The sequence below is a fragment of the Dipodomys spectabilis genome, unplaced genomic scaffold (assembly GCF_019054845.1).
Source record: "Dipodomys spectabilis isolate Male_0828 unplaced genomic scaffold, ASM1905484v1 ptg000148l, whole genome shotgun sequence".
NCBI lineage: Eukaryota > Metazoa > Chordata > Mammalia > Rodentia > Heteromyidae > Dipodomys > Dipodomys spectabilis.
In genome coordinates, this window is record NW_024870825.1 from 4,353,872 (window position 1) to 4,376,500 (window position 22,629).

At 43.7% G+C, this 22,629-nt stretch overlaps 1 protein-coding gene across 3 annotated transcripts; it reads left to right on the forward strand.

Annotated features, from left to right (window-relative positions):
• Positions 1-608: 608 nt before the first annotated feature.
• On the forward strand, positions 609-17,722 carry Lmo4 (LIM domain only 4). Of its 3 annotated transcripts, none has more exons than XM_042692278.1 (5): positions 609-690; positions 4,271-4,509; positions 11,888-11,984; positions 12,271-12,426; positions 16,945-17,722. In XM_042692278.1, exons 2-5 carry the CDS (start codon positions 4,274-4,276, stop codon positions 16,951-16,953), a joined length of 498 nt encoding a protein of 165 aa, XP_042548212.1. In that variant the 5' UTR covers positions 609-690; positions 4,271-4,273; the 3' UTR covers positions 16,954-17,722. The 3 variants fall into 3 exon arrangements, with proteins under 3 accessions (XP_042548212.1, XP_042548210.1, XP_042548211.1); XM_042692276.1 differs by lacking the exon at positions 609-690 and adding an exon at positions 922-1,366; XM_042692277.1 differs by lacking the exon at positions 609-690 and adding an exon at positions 3,925-4,075.
• Positions 17,723-22,629: the final 4,907 nt, after the last annotated feature.

The following is a 22,629-nucleotide window of genomic DNA, read 5'->3' on the forward strand; positions in this document are numbered from 1 at the left end:
TGTGCATTACACAAAACAGCACGTCTGGGTGTGCGTGTGGGAGCGCGCGCGCGCGCGTGCGTGCGTGCAAGTCCACCGCCCTGATTCAGACTTTTCTTCCCAAAATAGGAAGAGGCCAAGATTTCTGAAAAAGATGCGAAGTTTGCGACGGGTGGAGGCCAGTCCCTCCGGGGCGCGCGCGGGTGCGGGGTCCGAGGCGTCCCCGCGCGCCCCGAGAAGTCTGGCCGGTGTGGCCCACCCCGGTCTGGGCCCGCGATCGGGGCCAGGCGGGCTGCCCAGGCGCGTTCCTGGCTCCAGGGTGACTTATCCCCCCCACCTGATCGCAGCCCTTTCGTTCGTCTTCCGCGGCCCGCTCCGCCGCCTCCCTCGCTCCCCCGCCCCCCAAATCTCGTTTCAGTCATCCCTTTGTCCTTCCCCGGATTGGCAGGTTTTATTATTCCGCCTGAACAATCCGGCCGCCCAGTGGCTGCGGGTCGCTGACGTCGGCAGCAGAGCCGGGGAGTAGTTGGGATTTTGCTCTGTCAGTAACACATGTGTAAGAGCCGCGGAGGGAGCGAGCGAGCCGGCTAGAGGCCAGCGCCGCCGCCGCCGCCGCCGCCGAGCCGGGCAGCAGCCAGCAGCCCCGGCGGGGGGCACGGGCTCCTGCGCGCGCCGGGCCCCGGCCGGCTGGGCAGCCCCTCCGAGTCCCGGGTGCGCCCTCCTGCAGCCGGCCTCCCAGGCTCCCGGGCCGAGCTTCCTCGGCTGATCCCCCCCCGCCCCAGCAGGAGGTGCAGGGGAGCTCGGCCGAGCCGCGGGCCGCCCTGCGCGAACCAGCGAGGGAGCGAGCGAGCAAGCGAGCGTCGGCGCGGGCGGGAGGAAGGCGGCGGCGGCGGCGGCGGCGGCGGCGGCGGAGGAGGAGGAGCGGGCGGAGCGCGGGCGGGGGCGGGCGCCGGGGCCGCCGGGCGGGGGCAGATACAAAGTGAAGCCACATTGCCAAACTTGCAGCAGCGATTGCAGCAGTTGCTGCCGCTGCGCCGCGCTCGAAGCCGCGCCGCGCGGGCCGAGGGCTCCTGCAGCTGCTCGCGCGCAGCCGGAGGCGGAGGAGAGATCGGGGACTGAGACTGACGCTCCAGCTCCGGGCCGCCTGCCACTTACACGCCCCCCTCCCCCGACTGCCCGAGAGCTACGCGATTAAAAAAAAATAATCAGAGAGGGGGGGGAACGCAGCCCTTAGCCCCCTCCTCCCCTTTCCTGCTTCTGCGAGAACTCCCTCCCTCCCTCCAGCGCCGCCAGCCGAGGCGCCCCTTCCCTGGAAGCCGAGCGGCTTCGCTCGCTCGCCTTTCGCCGCCACCGCCTCTCGCAATATTGCAATATAGGGGAGAAGCAGGTAAGGGGGTGGCTCGGGCTGGGAAGGTTGGGTCGGGGCGGGGTGGGGGGGGGGTGGGCGCGAGCGGGAAGGGGGGCCTGGTTGAGGCTGGGGCTGTGTGCGGTGGCTTCCTTCCCTTGACCGTCCCAAATTGCAAGTAAACAATACGTCGCCTTAGATAATGCGCGAGTCTGAAACTACCGAGGCCGGCCTGCGAGCTGGCGCGGAGGGCAGCCCCGGGCCGCCGGCTTTGTAGCGGTTCTTGCTTACAAAAGGGTTCTTGGAGACCGGGCTGCTGGGGACCCTGGAAGGGGGTGGGGACATCGCCAGTTCCTTAGGGAAAAGGCCAGGGTGGCTTTGGATCGGGATTTAAGTGTGAGAAGTAGTATGTAGCTTGGGGGTGTGGGGGGGAGATCGTCACGACCCCCCCCTCCCGTAAACATGATTTTTTGAAACAGTGGCAGAAAAGCTCTTAGTGAGCAGGGTTCGGTATTTGCTGGTTCCTTAAAAAAAATCCTCTTGGCTTATAAGTCTTTTGTTCCAATCCAGGAGAAATCCGGTGAATCACCTAATTAAAATCAAGACATGAATTAAGCATCCATTTTTGTACTACAAATTGCCAGCGCTACGTTTGTCCCTCCCTTGGTCTCCATTAAAAAAACACCAGAGACGTTGTTAAAAAGGGGGGCAAATTTTGCCTCTAGCTGCCAGTTCTGCTTTCTATTTCACTGACTATCCCAGGACCTAAATTGCTTGGCTATGTAATTACTAGAGTATAAGCCTATTTAACTTAAAAGCTTTCTTTTTTTTTTTTTCCAACTCTAAATGAAACTTGATGAGGGCCCGTCCTTAGTTATCAGGGGAGTCAGTTTCTGGTCAGTCCTCTTGATTCATCTCTTTTAGATTTAATCAGCATTAAGGTATTGCTTGTCCTTAAGAGCTTTAGCTAATGGGGTTACTGGATGCTTTTCTCAGTGTAATGTTTCCTTTTCAAAAAAAATATACATATATATTTACCTCTCATGAAAGATGGGGGCGGGGAACAGCTTGGAATCTCCTCCCTCTTTCCTCTTTTAAAAAGGAATTCGGAGCGATTAAAACGGGAAGGGGGGGGGGCAGTTTAAAGACCCGGAGCAGGAAATGCAGATTCATTTGGGTTAGGGCTGAAATTGTAACAAAAAGCAATTCCTCGAGTAAATGCATCAGATAAATCAATTTACATAAAGGTATGATGCATTCGGATAAATGCAATGCTAATGGGTTTTAGAGTGGTCCTGTTTCCAAAGTCTCAGGGTTTTGTTACAGCTTAATTGGTGCAGTTCTTATTCTGGTTTATTGTGCGGTCACTGGACACACGTTCCGGGACTCTTTCGGAGGAAATGTGTTTAAAATAAGCCTATTTAAGGAATCCCAGTCCTTGTTTCGTTCCCTCTCCCTCGCTCTTCTACAGCAGCCAAGTTGGGCTGGGGACAGGCAAAGTTCGCCCTCTCTCTCTCTCTTCTGAGGCATCAGCTGAATGTCTTGAGCAGATAGCTCGGGGACAGCCCACACTCTCGGCTTGCTGAGGACAAAGACAAAACAAGCTGCTTAATTGGCAGTAAATAACTTGATCTTTTTATAGAATAAGTGACTGGAGGAACACTAGGACTTTATTGGACTCAGGATTGGAGGCAACAAATTAATCGGTTTAGGCTAAGCTTTATAAATTGATTCCTATATTATACCCCAGTAGCTTCTCTTGTGGCATTTCATTAGAAAGAGTGGGCAGGGGGAATGTTTAAAAGCAGTTTGGGGTGACAGCAGGACTGGCTCAAATTTAACTCGTGCATCCCTACACCGTGCCTTCCCGAGTATTATCTGGACCCCCCCTCCCTTTTTTTTTTTTTTGGAGGAACAAAGCTTTAGCATTTAAATTGCTGATCAAGGGCAGATTAGTGAGACCAAAGTGGAGAGTGTTTGTCTAGGAAGTTAACCGGCATCCTAAAGTTCAATGATCTATTATTCTTGCCTGTGTCCTGAAAACCCAGAGAAAACACTCATTGATCTTCAAAATGAAATGAGCTTGGGAACAATAATGGGAGATGGCGGTCACCACACTGGCATGCGAGAGGTGCTGTTTAAAATACGAAAAACCAGTTTCTCAACTTTACACACCGCACCCCCCCTTCTCCCTCCCTTCCCCTGGGCTCCCGCCACCCTGCCTCCCCTCCCCAGCCACCAGGCTCTCAGGCTCTTCAGCTCCCCTCGGCCGGTCCTTCCTTCCCTCCCTCCCTCCCTTCCCCGTTCGGAAAACCCAACTATTTCCAACTTGTGAACTGCAGCTGCACTTCCCGGGGCCGAGCTCGGGAGGGGGACGTGGCTGCGGCGGCGAGGCGGCCGCCTCCCCGCGCCCCCCGGGGGTCCCCCCCCTCCCTCCCCGGGCCGGCTCGCGGGGCTCGGCGGGGGCCGGGGAGGGGCCGGGCGCGGCGGTGGGTGGGTTTGACCCTCATTTGCTGGAGGCGGGCGGCGGGGGAGGAGGAAGGAGGCGGGGGAGGAGGCGGGGGGCCGCGGGCGGAGGCGGGGGCTGCGGCTGGGCGGGGGGAGGCGCCGCCGCGCGGGGTGGAGCGCCCCGCCGAGCCCCGCGCCCGGAGTTTTTGACAGTACCGGAGCTGAAATTGTCAGCGGCGGCGGCGGCGGCGGGCGCTGGAAAGTTGAGAGGAGCTCGTGGCCCCGGAACAAAGCTGGAGAAAAGTAAAACCGGCGGCTGCGGCCGGCGATCCGCCCCGCGCGCCTCGCTGCGGCTCAGCCCGCGCGTCCCGCAGCTCCGGGAAGGGGGGGGGGGGGGGGGAACGGGCCGGGTCGCTCGCCCGCCTGCTGGCTGTGTGCAGCGCTTGCTAACTTTTTGCCTCTCCGGTTCTGTGTTTTTCTCTCCCCGCCCTCCTGCAGACCATGGTGAACCCGGGCAGCAGCTCGCAGCCGCCCCCGGTGACGGCCGGCTCCCTCTCCTGGAAGCGGTGCGCGGGCTGCGGGGGCAAAATCGCGGACCGCTTCCTGCTGTATGCCATGGACAGCTACTGGCACAGCCGGTGCCTCAAGTGCTCCTGCTGCCAGGCGCAGCTGGGAGACATCGGCACGTCCTGCTACACCAAGAGCGGCATGATCCTGTGCAGAAATGACTACATTAGGTGAGTCTGCTGCCGTCCCGGATGGGCTGGCCCAGCCCTGTGCAAGGCCAAAGGTTACTGACTATCTGGGGTTTTGTGTGTGTATGTGTGTGTGTGTGGGGGGGGGGGTTTGTGCAGACACAGGGGCATTCTTGGCACTGTTCACCTTTAAAAGCCCTTCTGCTTGGTAGCGTTTTGGGGGTTTAAGAAGCATGTGTGAATCTTGCAGAATCGGATGACACATGAAGGGCCAATGCTGTATAGATACTAACTTAAGACTAGGGCCACTTAGATGTGCCAAAGACCAGGACACTCTACCCACATCCAAAGTGGGCAGCCAGCCTCCTCTGAGCTGCAGGCTGCAAGTTAGCCCTCCAAGTGGGAGGTAAGCTGCGTTCTTAAAGCCAGGTGGGGACCTAGAGACACTCATCAGAGACAAAAGGTTTGCTTACTTAAAAGTAGACTTAGTGAGAAAGTATTTGTCTGTAGCAGTGACTAATTGTGATGTTTACATAAAGCACCTTTAAACTTTTTTTTTTTTTTTGCGTGGAAAGCCGTGACTCATTCTTTGTGCTCCTTGTGAAAAATGCTGATCTCCTGTCAGTTTTAAAGACTTTTCATTCTTTTTATAGCAGAAAACCCAAAGCACAAAACCTGATGTTTCTCTTCATAGTTTTACTTGGAGGGCTTGGTATTGTCACTGTCAGTGTGTGGTTTCCCATCTAGAGTCTGTAGTTTGTTCATTTGATGAATGTTCAGGTTTAGTTGGTTTCTTTTTTCTTTCTTTCTTTCTGTTGTCATTTGTAGCATTGCCCTTGATTCCCAAAAGATTTAGAGAAAGGGGCTAGACTAATCTTGCATCTTAAAGCAATGTATAGGAACATTCATATATCCGTGTAAGCAGGCTCTTCCAACAAGTTTCAGCGCAATTAATGAGAAGAATTCAGGAGGTCAGGTGCCTATAGGATCTTTTCAGGTGAACTCAAGCTACTTAAACTCATTAATTTGAAAGGAGGCATTTGAAGGATTACACATTTAATTTGAGTAAATGGTTTGATAGACTGATGCACATGAATGCTTCTAAGAGGTGTTCTGTTTCAACATCCAGTAATTAAAAAAAAAAAAACCGCCCGCACACCGCTGATACTAGAGAACCACACACTTTGTATAATTTTTTTCTATTTCAGTTTATGCCCTAAACCTTTATAGTGATTAGCAGAAAATTTTTATTCTTTCTTCCATGTAGGTAAATGACTGAATGAAATATTTTGTTCATAGTTTAGTTCCTGTCATTCAGCTGCTGGTACTGCAGAAGGTCCCACTATAGTTCAGAGCTGAGTAAGGGTGTGTTTACCCCCAGTGACAGCATTAGTATGAAATGATTGATGGGGAAAAATGACATTTGGCTATTCTGATAACACACCCTCCCTGTATCTCTCTGCTTGGCAGCCTCAATCAGTCGAGTGAATGAAATAAAGTATATACTTTTATTTTTTAAAGTAGGATGGATGTATTCATTTCACTAAGTGTTCTTTTAGAAGTAAATGTTGGAAAAATCAGCAGGAGCCTGGTGTGTAATGTTTTCTGGTCCTCCTTCCATGCAATGCCATGAGCTTTAACAGTATTGTAATTAAGTAGAGAGCAAAAAATATGATAAAAGATGGTGGGTTAAAGTGTAAAAAATGACAATGTAGTTAAGATTTGGTCAGTGGTACAGTTTCATCTCTTGAAATGCCTTCTGGGAAAAAAAACACAAAAAAACAAAACATTCATTGCTTCTGATTACTAATTAAAAAGAAGATGGGTGCACTTGCATTCCCCCAGGACAAGTTTAGGCAAGTGGTTTCCGGGGAATCAGATGGAGTCCATTCCTCTTATTCTTAGGTCCAATTATAAATGCCCTTTTGGTGTGGCCTAGTGGAAGATGTGTACCCAGCTCTGAACCTTAATTCATCCATATTTCTTTCCTTTTGTCTCTGAATCTGAGAACTGGAGCTAGGTTTGCTCTTGAACTAGTTGCTACACTGAGAAACTTAACATCTCCTAGAGATATGTCTAGTTTAGAGCAAACTACATTTTGATTAAGCCCCAGTAGCTGAAAGCCCTCACCCCTCACTCCACTTCATCTACAGATTTCTGACATTTGAGTTCTCTCCTCTGACCATCAAAATACCAAAAAGATGGGACTGTGGAGGGAGTGCTAGTCTTCCTTTTCCTCTCAGCTGTCCTCTCCCCAAATACCCCCAAACCCACTTGTTGGAGGAGCTTTTAGTTCCCTAGGGAGTGACAGCTAACTAAAGAGCAAAGTCATCAACTAGCTGGCCACCAGGTGACGAGGACCCAGTGGTCCTAGGAGCAATTTATTTTAAGGGGCTTTTAAACTGTTTTGACTTTGAGATTGTGGGATTTTTTTTGTTGTTTGTTTGTTTTGTTTTTTATAACCAAGATCTGACTAAAGCTAAGGGAGAGTGGGAGAGAGAGGCCAGCAGGGGTGGGCTAGGAAAGGGGGGGGGGGCGTTTTTCTCCAGTCCCCTCCCCCTCTGTGGACCAGTATCCACCACTGCATAGGGCCGGGCTTCAGCCTGGGCTCCTCTCCCTCCAAGATTTCAGATAAAGCGGCTGCCTTGCTGCAGCGAATCTGCACAATTAAAAGCTTTAATTAGTGGCTCCTCCATTTTCTTAGTTCTGATGGGCTTTATCTAATGAGATCTGGTCTCTGGCTTAGATCTGCTCCGAATGACGTGTCCGCAATGAATGAGAGCTGCGTTGCAAACAAAACATTTAATTAACAAAATTGGCCTCTAAGATGGGGGGGGGGGGGACTGAAAAGGGGGGCAGGGGGGAGGAGGGGGAGAATGGATCTTAAAGGGACCCACGTCTGCCTGCCCCCTCTCCCCCCCCCCCCTAAAAAGTGGCCGAGCCTTGGAACTGCCTTCCTCCCAGCCCCGGGCTCCCGGCCCCTCGGTTCCACCTGAACTCCAGCAAATAGCTGCGGAAACTCTAGTTCCCCCCCCCTACCCTCCGACACCCCCACCCCGCACTTGGAGGCCCCCGAGATCGGCGCGGAAAGTGCTGCGAGAGGAGGAGGAAGTTCGGGGAACGGCGGGTGGGGCTTCGGATCTGGGGGGCGGGGGGGGGGCGAGGAAGCGCGCCGGAAGCCCGGGGGGGGGGGGGCGGGCGAGCCCTGCCTCGCCGGGCCTGGCGGTGCGGTGCCGAGGCCGGCGCCGCCCGAGGCCCCGGCCCCGGCGCCCGGCTTGCGGGCTGGACGGGCGGCCTCGGGCCCGCGAGGGGGCGAGCGCTGGGCGGGAGCGCAGTCGGCGCGCGGGGCGCGCGGGTCCCCGGCTGCGCTCGGGCGGTTCACGTGGCGCCCGCAGCCGCAGTGAGCGCGGCGCGGGCCGGCGGGGGCCCGGCGGGGCCGGGCCGGGCGGGGGGCTGGCCGCGGCCGGGGCGGAGGGTGTGTTTGGGGAGAGAAGAGGGGAGGGGTAGTGTCAGGAATGGAGGCGCCGCCAGGCAGCGAGTTCATTTCCCTGGTAATCAACAGCAAGCTGCTATGTTCAGAGAATGCTGTCCCTTTAATTGAACAGGCTAGGTAATTAAATGGCACTTTTCCAATAGGACGTGCTAGGTAAATCTAATAGTTGGTTATTTAATATCACTTTGAAGTCTGCCCACTCAAGCACAATGACAGCACAGGAGCATGTGAACTATTAGCTAGGAAAAAAAAAAATCCAGGATCTCAAAAATTAATTAAATCGCATGCAATTTAGGGGGAACGTTTATCTTGATTTGTCATAACAGAATTAATTCAAGGCCTCCAATTCACTTGGGGGCAGATCTGTTACTCTGAATTAACCAAGCGTAATTTGGCTGATTTTTTTTTTCCCCTCCCTCCCCTCTCTAATGCAGCAGTTGCGATTATGCACAGCCCCCTCTTAAGTATCAATAGCTTCTGGTGCTTTTAAGGTGCTTGGTCTCTAGTTATTCCGAAGTACCTTTAATGGACTTGGCTCCAGGCATAATTTCTGGGTTGCATTTCTTTGTTACATTTAATATAGCTGGTGCAGAATTTAGATTAAATATAGGATCCTGCTGGAAAACCAATTGCTTCTGGATCAGTAGCTGTGGATGTGCATTTTTCTCCTCAGATAGGTTGCTGATATTTACTCGCAGGTATAAATGTATACCTTTCAGCCACACTCTTAGAAACGCACCTCTCTTTGCCTGAGAGCCGCTTAGAAAACACAACCAGGTAGTAGTGTTCCATATTGCGTGTATTTTGCTTGAAGTCATAATGCAGTTGAAAATAAGCCCACCTATTGGTCATTGAAGTTACTGAAAGATGCTAAACTAAAAAATACGACTTGCTCTCCGTTTCTTATTGTCAGCAAAGAGATTTGGAGCTGAGCCGACAAACAGGACCAACATTACCACATAATGTATTTCAAATAGGAGCAGCAGTTGCACCTTAAAGTGCAGGGGTTTGGTGGATTTCTTCCCATCTTTTCCCTTTCCCCCATATAAGGAACCTCTTGATGTTTGTGATTGATTGCCTGGACCAATGCTGAAATATTAACGACCTTCTTGGACTGAGGACCCAAAGAAAGGAAACTGAAACCGATTCTGTCATCACAATTAAAGACTCCCCTGGCTTTAATTAGCCTGACCTGGGGTATATCTCCCCGTTGCTTGAGTTAAAGAGAAAAGAGCCCATTATAGTCCAGTCTGAGACCGATAGCTACTTAATTGAGCACCTAAAGCCTCAAGCCTTTTAAATCAAACACTGTCCTGGACAGTCCCCCTGGTTAGATAATTAACTCTCCAGCGCACAGAAACGTTGTTTAAAAAAAAAAAAAAAGCAACTTTTTAGAAAAAGAGTAGAATTCTAATGGTCGCCCTCATCTGTGGTAAAGGGGGATTAGACTGTGTGTAGACATACAAGTTGTTCTGCTCTGAGGCAGCCTTACAACTGTGGACATGGAAAGATCTTTAAACTCCATTAATAGGTTGTTTGGTAGCCCATAGCGCTGCATAGATCTTGGTCATTTTCAAACTTTGTAACTATAATTTTTGACACTTTAGGAATCCCACCATTTTGTGACTGATTGTTCTCTGACAGGTTATGAAAGCAGCTCTGGAGAAAATAAAGATATATGAAAAGCTTTCGGATTACATATGACTGCCCTGATTATTAAAATGCACTTAGATGTTGAAGACATACAACGGACTTTACTCAGGGTGAATTGTTAAATAAATGAACGCTTAGGCTGGGTAATCATCTTGGTACTGTGAAAAGGTATTTTCCAGCTGGAGTGTCACGGTGTACCTGTTGGTAGTGGCAGCCATAATGATAGACTCTTATCCATTAAAATACTTCTGGGTTGCTGTATGAGGGTGTTTGGTCCTTAGCTCGGCTAAGATTCTGCCTCCCCCCAATTTTCTCTCCCACTATCCTCAGGTGTATACTTGGTTCCAACCACAGGTTTTATTTTTACCTGAATTGCTTGAATTTGGGACCCCTCTAGGGGATTGGAATAGCTCAGGATTGTCTATAAATCCTTTCCCTATGGCCTCAATAATTCTCCGGCCACTCTGCTCTTCTGAGATTCCCCCCTGCAGCAGCTGCTGGCTTCTGCAGGTGAGACACCAGGAGGTCCTCATCAGTGGTCCTGAAGTGGCTCAGCATTAGGGGACTGCAGCTCTCAGGCCCCGGAGTTCACACTCAGTCTAGTCCTGTGGCAAGAGGTCCTGACAGTGTATTATTTCAGCTTTCTTTCTGTAACTGTTCTGATTCTGCAAGAACGTGTCAATGTGTCGTGGATCTCAGACTAATTAGTTTTGAAATGGAGTTTTGATTGAACTCTTCAAATCGATGCTGCTGCAAAATTTGTTTCTCGGGCTTCCTATTAAAAGCCATCTTAAGGGGCAGTTTTACTACTCTCCCTGTCGTTCAGTCGATACATTTAATAACAACTTACAGGCTATTTTCAATAAAGTGGCGACAGCAAATTAGTAGTTTGAACATGACAAGCCTCTTCTGCAAGACCAGATTCTGAAAACTCAAAGCAATTATTTTTTATATGGAGGCATGCTGCAATCATTCAGATTACTGGGTGTTCTATAGGAACACGTCTGCTGGTTTGACACAAACTGCATTTTATGACTTTATTTGGACAAGGAGGAAATGCAAATATTAATGTTTATGATGACACCAATGTGTTAATTTGCAAGACCTATTACTTTGTTTTTCATTGTTGGAAAGTGCCTCTCTGACCCTGCTTACTTGTTCGATACCACCTTTCAATGTGAAATCATTTTGGTCTGTTTTATAAATATTTGTAGATATTGCCGAGGGAAGCCCAAAAGCAAACAAAGCTTCCGGGCTTGAGTCTACAGATTTCCATGAAAGCCAGAGTTCGATTGTCATTAAAATATTTTGTTGTGCCTGTGGAAGGCTATAAGGAATTATGTATATGGTTTTTCTTCAGTACACCACACTTCCTTGAGCTTTCCCCTCCTTTGCAGCCTTTTCCTTCTCCCCCTCCTCCCCCCATGGCAGATGTTGTGGTCTCATTTGATTGCATAGGAAAACTGCAGTGATACAGCAAACACCCAGAGAGATATGATGACAAATGGGTCCAGATCCCGGTAAATTACTTTCTGCTCAAATCGAAATTTCATTCAGTTTGTTGCTAGCAGAGATGAAGTAATCTAAATTGTGGACTCAGGAACAGATAGAGGGAAGTTGGAGCAAGCATTTCATTATCAAGAGAGAGAGAAGGTTAGGATGAAAGAGATGAGCAGAGGCAAATCTTAAGTGTTGACACCATGATTGAAAAGGTTAACCCATACACATTATATATCAACCTGGATAGCAGAGACTTTCTAATGGAAAGTCTGCACTGATGGAGGTTTACGGGAGTTTCAATACACTGAGCATGATGTCTTCTTAGATATACAATCAAATCCTCTTAACCCTTTTGATGACTCATATCTCAAGATATGATTAAAGTACAAAAGAGTTCTTCATATAATTTCAAGGACACAATGCAGTTAAACTCCAGTCATGAATTGTATCTTTTCTTTCTCGTTCTCTCTCTTTCTCTCTCTCTTTTATGACAGACCCAGTAATCTGATAAAATGTGTGTAGAACAGAATTGTTTTGTATTTGCTAGAGGTATAAGTCAATATTTTGATTAAACCCGGGGCCACCTCTCCCTTTTCATAGGTAGGCACAACGTAGTTGGCCCCCTTAAAAGGATTTTGCCCAGATTATGAAAATTTGAGGCATGAACCTGGAAATCCAGCGTGTATCAGATACATTCCAGAGACAAGGCTAGCGGTGGGAATGTTTTTTTACCCTCTCTTCGTTGGTGTCAACCATCATCCTTCTTTGTTCCAGGTTATTTGGGAATAGCGGTGCTTGCAGCGCTTGTGGACAGTCGATCCCTGCGAGTGAACTGGTCATGAGGGCACAAGGCAATGTGTATCATCTTAAGGTAGAATCTGTACCTCCCTTTTTTTTTTTGTCCTACAACATGGGGTCAGGGTACTTCCCCTTAGCATGTCTTCTGTTTCCTCGAGCTGTAGACACCCAATTTAGTGACTGATATTTGGGTGTGGCTATGATGGTTGCTGATACACATTCATATACTAGTTACCGTACTTGAATGGTGTCAAAGAAGGAAAATGCACGAAAGCCCTGTACTTTACAGAGACCTGCTTAAGAACGAAAAGAGACTTAATTTATACTTGCTTTCAGTGGGTTTGCTTTTTCCTTTTCAGTGTTTTACATGCTCTACCTGCCGGAATCGCCTGGTCCCGGGAGATCGGTTTCACTACATCAATGGCAGTTTATTTTGTGAACATGATAGACCTACAGCTCTCATCAATGGCCATTTGAATTCACTTCAGAGCAATCCACTACTGCCAGACCAGAAGGTGAATACCCTGCAATTTCTAATAAGCTCTATTAGAGCAAGTTGGAAGGGTCAGCCTCTTAGCCTAGCAAGGGAATATTCCTGTGTGGTTGTGTGTTTGCATGCTCTCGTAAGGAAATACAGTTACTTTACATGGGGAGTTTAGAAGTAGGAGAGCTAATCAAATTGTGACTCCTTATCGGTTTAAAAGAGAGAAATCTCAACTGGGTTGTTTCTGTACTTTCACTCTTGTCGAATGTTTATTATCCCATAAAAAGTCAAACAAAACATAAAATGGCCTAAAGCCACTTGTTTATTCCATTTTAGAATTTTGAAATTAAAGAATATGATGTGGTAGGCTGTGGGAGGAGACTTAGGACATCTATGGTAAGAAGAGAGAATATCTTTGTCATGAAAGGCGTTAGTAATAGCACTCTTGACATCTGCCTTCCAAACTGAATTTCTGGTGCACTTGCTTTTACAGGAGTGGTTTCACAAAACATTTTGTAATGTCAGGGCATTTTGTTGATTGGTTGTTTTTATAAAATTAGTTATGTTAGGACTTTTAAAACAAAGTTCTTGCTCTTACCACCTCGTGCCACAAATATTCCATTTGATCTGCATCTTAATTCTTGATCCACATCTTGAAAGTTCTTGAACTAGAAATAGAAATGAGAAAATTATACAAGTGTACAAATCATATAGTATTAGAAGGCACTTCAGAGGGAAAATTGGTGATCAACAGTTGTCCAGCATCCCCAGTACTGGATAGTTTTAGATCTATTTTAATCTTCTTAATAAGTCCTATAGCTATGCAAGTGACTGCATTTTGATAACTGCTGTGCCTAATTTGTAACAATTACTGTCAACCTTCAGTTAAGAGACTGTTCATTCCACACTGGCCCAGAAAAGAGTGAAATGTATGACTCGTGCGCATAATTTTATTCACATCATATTTCATACTGATTATGTATTGATGACATTGATTCATTTACTCTTTACTGCGCCACTTGCATGGATATTAAATCTTATTGACCACAGATGAATTTTAATTTCAGATTGGTGATAGATTTTTCCATCAGCTCTGATAGTATGTTTGACTTTTTCATCATTAACCCAGGCAATCACACAGCACTGAGTTATTGCATTGAAACAAAAAGTGCACACTTCACTTGGTAATTCTTTATGGATTTACAATAGGAACTTCATTAATGTCTGTGGTAAGGATCACACACACACACAAAACCCTCAACATTTATCTGCAAAAAGGAATTTAGCAAGCTTCAAAAGTCTCAGGGAAAATATTAGCATTCTTTGTCTTCTGTGATGTATTTTCTTAATGCTCTGTGTGTTGTGTGAGAGGGCAATGACAAATATTTGAAAACTTTTAAGCATTTAAAATTATACTGCTATAATATAATGCTCATATCCTTTCCTCTTGCTCATGTTTATAGAGTAATTTCAAATGTATAGTCTTTGTTTGGTAAGTGTTAATTACATGAGACCATGTGCAGTTTTATTTCCTTAACTAGTGATATTGGAGGCTATATAGAATAGCCAGTTTACTAATTTAAAAAATGGTACATATATATATTTTTTGTAAATTCACCAGTTATCCCTCATGAGGTATTCAAACTTGTTTAAGGAATAAGTGCCAAGGCATAAGTACCTACAGATTTTTGTGATTTGTGTTTAAATGAAATTAACCTAAGAGTCCAGCACAAGGAATGAAGAATTTTGAGGTGCCTATTTTTGAAATAGAGGCAAAGTCATTTGTAGTTAATAAAACAAACAAAAAGGAACAAAATGGGAACTCTCTTCTCTGAACTTCACTCCATTTCTTTAAAATAAAACCTTAATTTTCCCTGCCAACTTACATCTTAACTTGCTGTGCTGCTGGTTCTGTACCATTTCTTTCCTGAAAAGTCAAGTACAGAAAATGATTGTCACAGCTCACCAACCTGCATGGTGAAGAGTGAGGAATGGAGAGATGAGATGGAAAATGTATTAGATTGTGAAACACCGAGTGTATGCAAGAGCTGTGTTAGCTAGGGACCAAATGCAAAGGACACCTTAGAAATAGGAGCAGGGTACAAGATGGCGTAAATTCAAAGGAAAGGAGCCCAGGAGGAAATTCTGGTTTATGCCTTTCCAAGGTGAGGTTGTATTATGCCTTTCATAGAAGTCTTCGTTTTCTCTACACCTTTTTCGGGGGATGGCAGTGTTAGGACTTTTATTTTAGAACACAAAATAAGTGTAGGCAATGAATATGAACTTTGCTAGCATATCTTTTCTTAATATTGGAAGCCACAAAAAGAAACAGGTGGCCTTCCAAAACTAATAGCTCTTAAAAGGCATAAGGAAGTAGAACTTAAGGAAATGTTCTTGTCAGACGTTGGTGAGAAGCTGTGTTTTGGGGGTGATGTTAATTAAGAACATCTCCCTGTTGGAATAAATGTCTCACATTTTTGCCCTTGGTGCTCAGCTCACCATGAGCACAGTCAATTCACAAGATAGTTTTTGTAAATAAAGGTTTTGGGCAAGCTGAACGTGGTCCAGAGAGATATTAATGAGAGGGCAAGGGGGAGAAGTTAATGAAAACACACTTCCTGGTGGAACATAAACTGCTTTTGGACCTGGAGAATGTTTTAAAATTATTTTCCCAAAACCCTGTGGCGTTGCTTTTCTGGAAGGGATGAGATGGGGAAAATGACAAATAGCTCCATTTTATTATTTTCTTTTCTCTCATTCTCCATGTTTTGGGGAGGGAAATTGGACATTTACTTTGGCTATTTTCCTTTTATTCACAGAACCAGTTACATTTTTAGGGCATGATGCATAGTAAATAAACTCAAGCATCCTCTGGCTCAAAAATAATGAGTTGATTATTTGTACATCACTTCTTTAAAGGCAATTAATTATATGGAAAGCATAAGCCCCTCATCCTCTGGTCCCTTTAAACTTTTTATTCTGCTGAAATTTGTTTCCAGTGTGGGGAATATATAGTTTACTGTTCTGTGTCATTGGCTTTTGTGTATTCTGAGAAAAATAATTTTAAGCTTTTCAATCACACAGTGATTGAAATCTCAGATGGACTGAAATCCGAGCTCACTTGTGTTTGAGGAGCTACACAATTTTGTAGCCTAGATCATTGAAAGGGGCTAGGCTAGGCTCTGGAGAATGTTGCTTTCTAGAATGATATGAAAAAGGAATTGGGGCTAATTCTTTTCTTTTGCCAATTGCTGCCTACCCTGGAATTCTTCCTTCCATTCCAAAGTGTGATGGGGCTATTAGGAATTGTCTGTGCATTTCAGTGAAGTGAGACTTAGATTATGTCTGGAGAAGATAGTGAGCCTTCTAGTTTACATATCACTCCACAGTTGCCCCATAGTTACATAATTGGTGTTGTGTGTGTCCATCGTAGAGGACATTTGATGCTCATTTATTAAATATGCTTGCTGGCTGCTGCTGGATCTTTGTTCTGGACAGACAAATTACCTTTCTCACACTGAGCTTCCACTCTGGGGAATTAAGCCTCCACCACTTTAATTAGCTTGGAAGTGGGGGGTTGCAGTTCCTAATAGACTTCAGGCTTTTGGTAAGTTAGCGAAAGGGTGAGACAAGACGTTCCTTACAAGCTCAAAATGTCATTTTAAAAAACTCACCAAAACCTAATATATATTATTTCATCTTGATAAGTGCAAATGTTGTATTTCATGACTGTCGATTGCCTCTTCTAAGTGGAGATGTTGAAGTTCAACTGGCACTGAATTATATTCTGTAATCTATTGCAAGTCATTATTGCGTGTATCGAGTTGTAGCTTTACAACATTTATGTAACATTAAGTGAAATAACAAATAAGAAATGCTCAGTGAAAAATAATACCTGTATATTTGAACATAATTTTTTTGCACTTGGGCCCCATAGATAAAGACCGACAAAAATGAATAGATGTCACGGGAAGAACAGGAAAATACTGATCCCGCCAACATTTGTGCAGCTTTTATTTAGAGCCAGACACTGTTGAAAGTGCTTCCCTATATACTACGTAATTTTCATAGCAATGCTATTGTTCTTACTTTAATGATGAGGAAATTTAGACACTGCCAGTTGAAGTCACTTGCCATAGGGTACACAGTTGAGTGTATTAACCCCAACTTCCTAGGTAGGGACTTTGTTGCTAAAAAAAGAAAAAAAAAGTTCAAGATCCTACCATGAGGCAAGATGTTAGAGTGTAGTCTTTTGGGAGAGAAGCTCGTTTTAACCGAGTTAAAGCAATTCACTGTAGAACTTTACATCAGAAACTATGCAAGACCATTTAGGATCTCATTTTCTCTGCTGGTAAAACTAGAAAATGTGATGCTTTAGTTCCTCACTGCTGGAGTGAGTCGCGTAGCAAGCCTCCATCAAGTCACAGTTGGAAAGTAATCTAATAAAAGAAGATTAGTGAATATAGAGAAGACCAAAGCAGTCATGTTTGAGTTTAATATCTCTCAAATTTAGCATTTTAGCTAAGATGCCCGTTTTTATTTCTTACAGGTCTGCTAAAAGGTCAGAGTAATGCAGAATGCGTGCCTTCATCTCAGATTTTGTTCATCACAGGTGGATCCCATGTGTCTTCAGTAGACAAGTCACCTTTGTAGCTAGCACCAGTGCCAGCTCCATTGCACCTTCTTTAGTCTTGATTGCCCTTCCCGCATTTATTGGTGTATTAAAATGACTGAATATGAACATTAAGGACTCCATGAACCTGGGCTAATGGGAGACTGTAGAGAAAAATGAAAAAACATCCACCGGAGGACATCTTTCGGGGGGGAGGGAGCTTGGGGGGAGGGAAATGACTAATGAAGCTAATTAAAAGAAGCATTCAAATCTGCTTTCTATCCTCATTAACAATTAGCAGGGCACTGGCCGGAGTTTGTACCCTGTGTTTTACCTTAACAACATTCTATTTGCTCTTTGTATATTTAAGTGTTGTAAGGAAACGTGTTTCAATCAAACTGAACATGAGATAAAGGAAAGAGATGTGGCTTTTGTGATATTCTATCACAAACACTTTTATTGTAACTCTGTAAAATACAATGTATGTATGCATGTAAGTGTTTTTGTCCTAATGTTGCTACTTCCATGGCAAAGAATTAAAAAAAGAACGGAAAAAAAAGGTCAGGCTCATAGCAGCTACTGTGTAGAAATCTCCTCCTACTTCTAATTTGCTGAATGAAGAAAAAAAAATCTTTTATTTGTGATATTTTCAGAGACATTTGCTCTAGTATGGTGTATTTAAATAATAAAAACTTAAAAGAAAAAGAATTCAATGGAGTTTGGGCTCACACACTGATTTTTCTCTTCTGTAATTTGGGAAAATAGAGGAGATTGTTGTTGTTGTTGCTGTTGTACTTTATAACAAGCTCACTTTAAATTTTTGGGGTGAAAGAAATGGTTATCTGTATTTATTTAGCTCTGGGCCAGTAAGGTACTCTTCAAATGACTTAACTGTCATTTTTGGCTGGGGTACAAAGCAATATTTCTAACGGGAGTAGTTTTATAAGCTCAGAATATCCCCTTAACAACACTTCATTACACATCTATAACACAATGAATCTTTTGTAGTTCATACATAAATACTTATTGGATTCTTGAGTTATTTTGTTTATTCTTTTTTTCTCAATAAGAGAGCCTTGGGTATTGATGAAAGGCATGTTAAAAAATCTGGCACAGCCATCTTGTTCTCTTATCAGGTTCATTTATAGCCTTTGAAGGAAATAATATTTCTAAACCATACCTGTGTATAATTTGAAGTTCAATTAACTGTAGGACTCTGGGACTCTGATAGTGATCTTTGGTGGGTAAAAGCAGCCCTTTCCTGGTGAGGTTTTCAACTGTGTGGACTTGTTTATTTTGTTTTCCTCTTAGACTTCTCTACTGATTGCCTTTCCATGAGTTTGTTGCAGGAGGATTCCAATTTCTTTCAGTGGATTCTTGAAGTCGTTGTTAATTGTAGGTAGCAGTCATCACAGTAACATCTGCATGGTCCTTAGAGTACCTCATGAAGGCACAAGCCCTAGAAATGAGTGGGTCCCAGGTGAGCTGTGCAGGGACTGTGCAGGAATGAGGAAAACCAAATGATACGGGACTGGTTGCTGGGTTCACCTAGCAGGCTCATTATATGTGAGCCAGTCACAGGCTGCTCAAACTAGGTGTGTTTATAGGTCTTGTTTGCTTTCTTTAAAATGGCATTGATTTGATTTTGTTCCAGAAAAGCTCTTGATATAGACCCTCTCTGAGAATAGCGATAGGTCAGAGGAAGAGATCCACCTCAACACTTTTCAGTCACACAGAGAACTTCTGGCTCTTCTTGCTTTCAAAGATTCCAGGTCAGACAAAATATCAGTTGTTTAAGCTACAGACGTGTTAACCTCCTGTAGCAGAATTTAAAAGACAGACTTCAACTGAATCATTTTGTCAGAGCTTTATAAAAAGTGAATGCAAGGAAAAAGATACAAGGGGAAAAATTACATGTTTAAAAGTATCTGTCTGATACTTGAGGAATTTCTCCAAATGTTCACTTACACATTAAAAAAAAAAAGAATACATACTTTCTCAAAGAATTTAGTCTCTGAAAAGCAGAGGGAAATTGTGAGCATCTTCTATATATTTGTAGCCTAAGTACTCATGACCGAGGCAGTATAGAAATTCAAAGGAGGTGGTAAATAACTTTTAGTAAGTAATCTAGTGTGGCATGTGGTGATGTGGAGGGTGAAGGTCATCAGACTTTAAATGAACTATTATATGGCTGGTTCCTGAAGCACTGTGGAGTATTTAATAACGAGCTTCTAAAAGCATTTCTTAAGTTGCAGACCTATAAGATTACAAATGTCACTCATGTTAGTATAATCCACATGCAAGTGATGAAGCCTTCTCTTTGATGTGTTAAATTGGAGAAGGACTAATGGAGCTATGAATATACAATAGAACATATTTAAGTAGTAGTCTTGCTTTAGGTAAAACACTTTCTTGAAACCAGAGGCATTTCAAACAATAAAACCCAGCTCTAATGGGGATGCTCTGTGGATAGAAAGCTACTAAAAACACTCGGGTTTATTCTGATGTGAGCAGTGACTGTATCCAGTTCGTCATCCAGAAAAAAAAGGAAATCCAAGATTATATCCACCTTTCCATCCATTCATTTGTGATAGGATTAATGAGTTGTACACCACCTTTCATAAAAGATTTATTTAATGTTAACCACAACATATAGCAAGATGGCCCTTGTTCTTATAGGTACAATTAAATTAAAAAATATATATATATATACATATATAAGCAAATGTTACAGAGCTTTGCTGAACTGATAAAAATAAATTACGTTTGTGATACAGAATGTCTCAATCATGCAAATTGTCACTCTTGCTAATGAAACAATTTTGTAAAAAGATTGTCCTCTGAAAGGGCTTAATTTTTTTTTTAAACGTATCTAACTGTCTAGTTAGATTTACACATGCTGCAAAGCAGGGAAGCCCGAAGCCTTTCCAAACCAAACCATTTGCTCCAAGAAACTATTTCCAGCTCTTCATGATTTATTAGGAAATAGTTTAACATGGACTGTAGTGTCTTATAAAAATACAAAATGAGAAAACTGTCATACCAAAATGAAGCCTGTGAAATTGCCATCCTGTTAATATTAACTATATTTAAATTCTTTCTTTTGCCCTTATTAACACTGATATTTGAAACAACTAATCATCTGAAATGAAGCTCTTAAATTAAATGGCTTTAAATGTCAATACAGTAAGATTCTAATACGCAATACTATTTATATAAAATATTTCTTAGGGCTAATAAATTATATAACAAATACAGTGCATCCACGAGCTATATATCAGGAGCCTACAGAAGAATTTTCTTGTAGCCTAAATAATAAAGTAAATAATTGTGTTTAAATGAAGAAGAGGTTTTCCAAGGCCTTTCTCCTCCCTAGGGAGTTCAGGCCTGGGTGTTGAAGTACCTGTCCCTCTGAGAGGCCATTGGAAACAGACCATCCACAAGTTAATGTGAGTTGTCACTTTGTTACTGAGACACCTATTCTATTGTCAGTCCAGCCAAGTCACAGAAATGCTTATTGCAGTTAAATAGCAATTTGTTTCCATGAAACTGCAATTAAAGTATTACTGAGCAGCCATTTTAGATTGGCAATGCTCTGAATGCATGTTAAACAGCCAGCGACTCCCACTTGCAGAGTCAGAGATTGGACTAGCAACCAGGTGGAAAGCTTTTACTGATGCTAGGTGCCTAGTTAAGAGACATGTGCAACAGAGAGCAATGACAAGTCAGGGCCCATTTCAGAGAGGTGAACTTGTGACTTACCTCAAATGAATACTATTTTCAGTTGTACAAGTGCTTTATGCTAGGAGATACGTGCATGTTTCCTAGAGGGAATGTTTTCAAGTTCAGATTGATTCTGCTGAGAATGGACTGCAACTCAGAGGCCTCAAGCCAATAATGTACTACAGGTCCTGACATGTTACAGCTGTGTAAACAGGGCCATTCTCTTTCCTAAATCACAACTAATAAAGCATAGGATAGAAATCAATTGATTCTGTTATAACTTCTTAGAATGACACAGCAAAGTTGTTTAATGACTCCGTTAGAATAGACAAGTCTGAGTTGAGTCACCAAAGTACCATTGTCTGAGTTCCCTCAGAAACTGGGGAGGGCAGCCTTACGTTGTGTGAGCTTCATTAAGATCAGACCCAACCCTGCTGGGGAGAGGAAGGCTGGATCTGCACTGCCCATCTCAAGTTCAGAATTTCTTGAGAAAGGTGAAGTGCAATGGTTTTATTGAAATTGTGAAACATTGATGTTAGATCCTAAGAGGAAGGATTTCAGAGGTGGTGTTTTCAAAGTGCAATTAGCACTGCATTCTAACCAGCTTGGGAACAATCATTAGCTCACAAGAAGTGGAGGCGCCTCACCTTCCTCTTGCCTAGCAAGATCTTCAATCAAAAGGGTTATATCCTTAACGGTTTCAAAAACAGTTTTCATATTCATACACTTTCACCTGTTTTGTTTGCGCTGTAGTTTTCTTTCTTTACGTAAGAAGAAACTGCTAAAGACATTCTTCCTAAATTAATCTTTCCTTTTGGTTGAGTGGAATGCTTCAGAAATCAGAGACAAAGTGAATTTACAAATGAAGATTTAATTATGAAACCTGGAAAGAAAATTGATTGTTTGGGCTATGACTGTATGCTCTTTCTTTCTTTCTTTTTTTTTAATTTAGAAAGGGATTGTAGAGATGGGTGTGTTAAGTTTTGAATATTCCTCTAAGGCTTCTAATTCCATTTCTGTCATCCATCATGGAACTATATTTGGCATACGCCTTCCATCTTTTAAATACAATGTTTAATAACTTTATCTTGGAGCTGCATAAAGATTTGTAAACATCTCTGCACATTACATTTACAACAAATAAGTACTTAGAATCTCATTCAGTCCTCACAGTAATCCTCTTAATTATTATTATTATTATTTAGTTTAATACATGAGGTAATTGATGCTCTGAGAGGTAAGCATGGCCAAGTCTAAAATGAGTTGGGGCACACTGGGGGTATAAAATTTAAGAGTTTGCGGTAAAAACTTAGTAATTAATGGTTTCATGCAGTATTTTTAAAAGATAGAATGAATGCAAAATAAATCTACAAAGAATAGAATATCACAGTTTTAAATAAATGCTGGATGAGTGTTATTCTCCTTTTGCTTTAGTCTCCAACATGGTAGGGCCCCAAGTGCCCAGATTTCTGTTTGAATGCTGACATTTGGATATTTTGATGGAATTGCCTTATAAATCATTAGATTGCAACAGAGATATGCTTCATCCACAGAGCTAGAATTAGTTTCTTTTCTTAAAATATTAAAACATTTTGTTTTATCTTGATCCATCCTAAATTGCCAACTGATTTAGATTGCCTGTTTAGATCTTTTGAGTTCTGAGAAATCTCACCTACTTAATGATGAATAATTAAGTATAAGTTGATAACTCTGCCCACAAGTTTGCTGAGTAAAAGCCAGACTGTAGTCATCATCTTACTCCAGAAAGCAAATAAATTGGATAAATACTTTCCACATAAACTAATAAATGATGTGTTTAAAATCTGAATGAGCTATGTGGCATCAACCACAAAAAAGGCCAATGAGCTGAGTTATGTAAAACTCATCACATACTTATAT

Coding starts and splice junctions, on each gene's coding strand:
- Lmo4 (XM_042692278.1), top strand. CDS start 4,274: ATGGTGAACCCGGGCAGCAGCTCGCAGCCGCCCCCGGTGACGGCCGGC. Junction 4,510..11,887: donor TGCAGAAATGACTACATTAG/GTGAGTCTGCTG, acceptor TCTTTGTTCCAG/GTTATTTGGGAATAGCGGTG. Junction 11,985..12,270: donor GCAATGTGTATCATCTTAAG/GTAGAATCTGTA, acceptor TTTCCTTTTCAG/TGTTTTACATGCTCTACCTG.